General features: G+C 61.1%; 1 protein-coding gene across 2 annotated transcripts; it reads right to left on the reverse strand.

Moving 5' to 3' along the window:
* Positions 1 to 852: 852 nt before the first annotated feature.
* On the reverse strand, positions 853 to 5,550 carry BARHL2 (BarH like homeobox 2). 2 transcript variants are annotated; one of them, XM_054073194.1, is made up of 4 exons: positions 5,260 to 5,550; positions 4,863 to 5,052; positions 3,272 to 3,497; positions 853 to 2,356 (listed from the first exon to the last, which is right to left on the reverse strand). In XM_054073194.1, exons 1-4 carry the CDS (start codon positions 5,452 to 5,454, stop codon positions 2,044 to 2,046), a joined length of 924 nt encoding a protein of 307 aa, XP_053929169.1. In that variant the 5' UTR covers positions 5,455 to 5,550; the 3' UTR covers positions 853 to 2,043. The 2 variants fall into 2 exon arrangements, with proteins under 2 accessions (XP_053929169.1, XP_053929168.1); XM_054073193.1 differs by having other exon boundaries at positions 4,863 to 5,513.
* Between the last annotated feature and the right edge of the window lie 806 nt (positions 5,551 to 6,356).

Here is a 6,356-nt window from a genome sequence, read left to right on the forward strand (position 1 = left end):
TCCCACACGGTGCAAAGGGGAGTGAAAGGGAGCGATTCCTGCTCCAAACCTCCTCCTCTCTCGCACGCACTTCCCAACTGAGTCCGGGTATGACATTTCAGGGGTGGTTGTTCTCCCTCTCTAAGCACCTTGAGGTCCGGTCCCCCTCTCTCCAGACACGCTCCCCTCTCCTGTTCCCAAAGCATCCCGGCGCCCCCGGGCCAGTCCCGCCCGGATGGGGGCACCTGGGGGGCTCGCATCTATTTGATATGAACTTTCCTTCCTTATTCTCACTACTTTTCAGCGAGTTTATGCAGTCAGAACCGAGCCCTTGTTTAGCCATCACGGAAAAAAAACGAAGCTGGCACCAGCTTTCCCGGCTGGATCGTCTCCTTTCAGGAGAAAGCAGCCCGGGATGCGTCGTTCAGATGCAGGAGATTTCAGCCCGGCTTTCCTACATCCTTCCCCGGCCCGGTGGGATGCGGTTCCCGGAGCAGCCCGGCCGCTCGGGGCCCCGTTCCCGCAGGGGGAATCGGCCGCGGTAGCACGGGCAGAAAACGAGGTGGGCGTTCCCGACCCGCTCCCCTTTTGTTAGATCAAGGCAGAGGTCAATATGGTTTTAACGCGAATTTATTAGCACAGAAATCAGCAAGCCGCTCGCTAATTAGCAAAGCCCAAATAAACGTGCCCGGAGGCTTCTCTTTTTCTTTTTTCGTCTCTTCCCCCCTCCCCGCCCCGCTTCTCTCAAAAAAAAAAAAAGAAAAAAAAATAGAAGCCACGAGCAAAAAATTAAAAAACAAAAAAGAGAGGAGGAAAAAAAAAAAATCCAAACCCTCAGAGGAGAAGATAATATTGGACTTTATGAATGTTTTATAGGTAATTGCTGTATAACTTTCTAATTTCGCAGAAGGGTGTTCACCTCCAAAGAGCGGGGCCAGCGCCGTCCCCGGAGCCCGGCGGAGGGTCCCAGCCCCGACCGCCCCCCGCGGCCCCGGGGGAGGGAGAGGGGGCAGCGGGGATCAAAGGGCGGCGGGGCTCGGGGGCTCCGTGTCCGCCGGGACCCCCCTGCCCCGTTCCCCCCTTACTCACCCACCGCCCGAGCTCGGTGCGGAGGCGGCTGCGGGGCCGGAGCTCTGCCCGCCGCCTCCCCGGGAAACCCAGCGCCTCCCTCCCAGGTGCTTCAAATCCCGGCGCGGGGCACGGCCCCCGCCAGGGGAGGGGATTGCCTTTACGATACCGCTGGAGAAAAACAGCGCCGGGTGCGAAACAATGAGCCCAAAAATGATTTATATTAAAAAAAATAAATAAAAAGAAGGAAAAAAGTGGCATTTGCCTTTTCTACTCCGAATTTCTTGCATTCTCTTCAAGGGGAAAATTAGCTACCTTGGATCTCCACGTTTGTTAGAAAAAGATAAAGTTTATTTCTTTTTTTGTTGTTGTTGTTTTTTGCCTGTAATTCTTCAGTCACAAAAAAAAAAAAAATCTATATTTTGTCATCTAAGCATTTATTTTACTGAATCCAAAAAGACATGAAAATGCAGAGGGGAGGACCACGTTCGTTCGTTTCAAACTAACGTTTAGAAGTGAATCATTTTTTTCTTTTTTTTTTTTTTTTCTTTTTTTTCCGGACGACATATAATAAATATGATATAGCACTCAGCACTCGGTCTGTACAATTCTGTCCGCATTAAGGGAGCATGCCACTTTTCAATAAGAAAAAAAAGAAAATAATAAGGTCATGAGAAAAATAAAAATAAAAATCAGTGCAAAGTTCTGGTGGGCCGCGGCGCTCTCCTCCCGCCCCCTCCGTCCGTGGCGGGCGACAGTCTCTGCGGCGGGCTCCGCTCCCAATCCCTCGCCTCCTCCTCCCGCTCCGTCTCGGGGTGCGGGGGGGTCGCCCCGCGGCTCTGCCCGCTCTCTCCCCCGCGTGCGGTCGTTTGACTTACGGGGGTGGCGGTTCAAGAGTCTGCCGGGTCGCCTCCCTCGGCGGGCGCCTCGCAGGAGCCGCCGCCGCTCGGTGCGGGACGGGGGGCGCGGGCTGCTGGCGGGGGCGGCGGCGCCGCTTCACCGCGGGTGCGGGGTGCCGGGCATGGGGCTGCCCAGCGGGTTGAGGGCCGCCTGCCCGCCGGGTCCCAGCCCGTGGATCAGCACCCGGGGCACCAGCGGCCGCTGGAGCTGGGGGTGCGGCGCGGGGGGAGTCCGGTACATGCTGCTGTACATGGCCGCGGCCGCCGCGGCCGCCGTCGTGCTGTCCATGCTGCCCAGCAGGCTGGGGTGGTAGAAGTAGGGCGAGGGGAACATCCGCTGCAGCGCCGAGTAGTTGCCGGCCTCGGCCAGCAGCTCCAGCCCCACCGCCGTCTGCCGCTTCCACTTCGTCCTGCCGGGGGCAACGAGAGGGGGATGCGGGGGGGGCACCGCCGCGGGGACCCCGCGGGACGAGAGACCCCTGCGCGCCCCGCAGGCGGTGGGACCCCCCGGCGGTGCCTCGCTGCCCCCGCACCCCTCAAAACACGCACACACAATGTGACCCCCAAATCGTGCCTCGCTGCCCACTCACCCATAGAAACACACGCACTCTCTGACCCCCCAAAATCGTGCCTCGCTGCCCTCGCGCCCCTCAAAACACGCGCACACAGTGTGACCCCCAAATCGTGCCTCGCTGCCCCTTCACCCATAGAAACATACACACTCTGTGACCCCCCAAAATCGTGCCTTACTGCTCCCGCACCCCTAAATACACGCACACACAGTGTGACCCCCAAATCGTGCCTTGCTGCCCCCGCACCCCTCAAAGCACGCACATTGTGTGACCACTCAAGTCGTGTCTTACTGCTCCCGCACCCCTAAAAACACTCATACTGTGACACACACCCCCCAGGCCGTGTCTTGCTGCCCCCTCGCCTCCCAACACACGCACACGATGTGACCCCCAGCCGTGCCCCGCACACCTCCCGCACCCCCCAACACACACACACACACACACACAGGCACACACGGGGAGCCCCCCCGGCCGTGCCCTGCTCCCCCCCCCCCGCACACGCTGTGACTCGGCGGCCTCGCCCCGCACACCCCCCGCACCCCCAACACACGCACACGGCCACTCCGGCCAAATTAATAACCACGGCACACGGCTCGGTCGCAGCTGACGCTAATGGTTTGCGACAGAATTAGGGTGGCTGCAACCGTATGTAATGAGACAGAAAATTACGGCAGCGGTGACGGGGCCGCCCCCCCCCAGCCCCGCATCGCCCCGCACCTCCCCGCGGGCAGCAGCCCCCCCGCCCCTCCTCACCTGCGGTTCTGGTACCAGGTTTTCACCTGCGTGTCGGTGAGGTTGAGGGCGGCGGCGAGGTCCATGCGGTCCTGCACGCTCAGGTACTTCTGCCGCTCGAAGCTGCGCTCCAGCTGGTTGAGCTGGTGGTCGGAGAACGCCGTCCTCGCCTTCCTCGGCTTCTTGGCCCGCACCGGCGGGCTGTCCCGGCTGCTGCTGATCTCCCGGTCGCCCTCTTCCTTTGTCCCTGCGAGCGAGCGGAGGCGGCGGTGAGGGGCGCCGGGCACGCCGAGGACACCGGGCACCCGGTTACCGACCCCCCCCCCCCCCCTCCCCGGGGCTCCATCCCCGGCAGGGCGGTCGAACGCGGCGGGGGACGGCGGGATTTCCACTCTCCCTTCGCCAAGTGCACATCTTTCGTTGTCTCCTCGGCCGCTCCCCCCGGCCCGAGGTGCCGAGGCATCGATCGTGTCAGCGCGGCTCGGCTCGGGCCCGGGTTTGTGGCGCTCCTTGATCTTCCCCGCAGGAAGAACAATAATCTCCCTAATTGACCCACTGGGGAGGTTGGTGCACGCAGAAACGGCCCGAGCAGACTGTACAGCTGGTTCGGGCACTCTTATGCTAATGCTACGAGAGCAGAGCCAGCCGCACCACCGGGCGCCTCGCTGCTCCTCGAGCCTGGCAAAAAAATTACCTCAAACGGGGCAAAATTAGGGGAAAAAATAAATAAATGTGTCGTGTCGCCTCACGGCTGAAGCGGGAGAGGGGGCAGCTCCGAGGGAGAGCAGCCCCTCGCCCTGCCTCGCCTCTCCTCACTCTGCCCCTTCCTTCCCCGCACACATCGCTATTTTCAGCCGCAGCCCCGCGCGGAGGGCGCTTCCCCAGCAGCGCAACCCGTAATTAAAAAAAAGAAAAACAAACAAGAGAATAAAAGATGGAGAAATAAACCAATAAACCTTCACATCCCGGCGCGGGGAAAAAACGGGTGTTCTGCAAAACGCACAAAGCCCTCCAACCTTCGCTGCTCAGCGCGGCCCGGCGGGATTTTTTATCTTTATTTTATTTTTAATTAAAAATTTGGGTTGGTTTTTTTCGTTTATTTGGTATCGGCTGTTGGGGAAGTGGGATTTTTTTTTCTCCTTATTTTTATTTTCGATCGAAATAACAAAAACCTGAAGGCGGCGAGTGCAGCTGAGCCGCCGGTTCTTAGAAAGCCGGGGAATCATTTATGCGCATTTGCATTAAAAATAAATACATTCTGGTTTCCAGTGCGATCCCGAGGCTCCGGCTGTTATTTTTTCAGTAAAAATAGGGAAGTTATTTTTTTTAAAAAAAAAAAAAGGAGGAAAGAAGAGAAAAACAAAAAACACCCAAAACTACAGAAAAAAACCACACACAAACAAACAAACAAAAAACAACAACGGGGAAAAAAACTAAATCTAAAAAAACCCCTAAATCTAAAAAAAAACCCCGAACACCACCGATTTAATTTCCCAGCGATGCCGACCCGCGGCGGCGAGGACGGAGCGCCCAAAGGCGGCGGAGAGGAGCGCTCCGCACGGTCCCCGCGGCGCTGCCGAGGCGGTGCGGGGCCGCGCAGGGCCGTACTCACCGTGGCATTTGATGTCGCCTTGCGTGTCGTCGCGTTTGTCGAGCTTGGCTTTTCCGTCCTCCTGCTCGAGTTTGGGCCTGAAGCTCTCCGGGGCCGCGCTGCCCTCCTGCTTGGGGGTGTGGTGGGGAGAGGGGACGCTGGTACTGTAAGGTGCACACGCCGCCAGCGGTTTGCTGTCGCCCAAAATGTCCTTAATTAAAAAAGAAGAGGTGGAAGTCCTGGGGCCGGAGCTGGCCGAGCCCAGCTGGGAAGGAGGAGGAGGAGGAGGCGGCGGCGGCGGCTGCGGGGGCGACGGCTGCAGGCTGGGCGGGTGCGGATGCGGGGCGAGGTGCAGGTGGTGCGGCGGGAGGCTCTCCGCCACCCCGAGGTGCGGCTCGGGGTGCTGCTCCATGCTCACCGAGATGGGCGACGAGGGCGCCGTCCCCACCGTGTCGATCTCGGAGCAAGGGGACGGCGTGGCTTGGCTCCTAAAATCCGCCGGGCGGCCGTCGCCGTGGGGGCGAAAGTCTCCGTTCATCACTCCGGGGCTGCCGGTGCTGCCGCCGGACAGGATCGTGTCTATCCCGAAGCTGGACCCGCTCGGCCCTTCCATCCCGGACCGCTAGAGCATCCCGGGGAAGGAGGGAGAAGGGACGAAGGGCCGGTGGGGGGGGGGGGGGCGGGGGGCGGTTTGGAAGCGGGTTCCCCCCACCCCGCAGCGGCGGCGCGGGGCTGCGGCTACCGCGGGGTCCCCTCCGCGCTCGGCATCGCCGCCGGGGCGCCGCTTCCCCAACTTTGCGGCGGGGGGGAAAGTTGCGGAGAGGAGCGGGGCGGACACCGGGGCCACTGCGGCGCGCCCGCCCGTGCCCACCGAGCTCCTCTCGGCGGCGGCGACGGCCCCCCCGTGACGTCACGGCCGCCCTCCCCCCCCCCCCCGCCGCCGTTTATTATAAAGCGGGGCTTTTGCCGCCGCCGCTGCGCGCGCCCATTGGCGGGGACGGGCGGCCGTGACGTCACGGGTCCCGCGGCCAATCGGGGAGGGGGGGGAGCACCGCGGAGCTCGCGGCCGCCCCGTCGGGCCCCGTCGGAACCACGGAATGGGTTGTGTTGGAAGGGACCTCAAAGCCCATCCAGTCCCACCCCTGCCATGGGCAGGGACACCTCCCACTGGATCAGGGGCTCCGAGCCCCATCCAACCTGGCCTGGAACCCCTCCAGGGATGGGGCAGCCACCACTGCTCTGGGCACCCTGGGCCAGGGCCTCCCCACCCTCACAGCAAAACATTTCTGCCTCAGATCTCATCTCAATCTCCGCTCCTTCAGATCAAAACCGTTTCCCCTCACCTTATCCCTGCGCTCCCTGATCCAGAGCCCCTCCCCAGCTTTCCTGGAGCCCCTTTCAGCACTGGAAGCTGCTCTAAGGTCTCCCTGGAGCCTTCCCTTCTCCAGGCTGCACAACCCCAACTCCCTCATCCTGTCCTCACAGCAGAGCTGCTCCATCCCTCGGATCATCTCC

This window comes from Cuculus canorus, chromosome 8 (genome assembly GCF_017976375.1).
Source record: "Cuculus canorus isolate bCucCan1 chromosome 8, bCucCan1.pri, whole genome shotgun sequence".
Lineage (NCBI taxonomy): Eukaryota > Metazoa > Chordata > Aves > Cuculiformes > Cuculidae > Cuculus > Cuculus canorus.

What these genes read in the sequence shown, in the direction of transcription:
- BARHL2 (XM_054073193.1), bottom strand. Translation starts at nt 5,454, where the DNA reads ATGGAAGGGCCGAGCGGGTCCAGCTTCGGGATAGACACGATCCTGTCC. An exon ending in AGGCGACATCAAATGCCACG is followed by an intron (nt 3,498 to 4,862) that starts GTGAGTACGGCC and finishes GCTCGCTCGCAG; the next exon opens with GGACAAAGGAAGAGGGCGAC. An exon ending in ACCTGGTACCAGAACCGCAG is followed by an intron (nt 2,357 to 3,271) that starts GTGAGGAGGGGC and finishes TGCCCCCGGCAG; the next exon opens with GACGAAGTGGAAGCGGCAGA.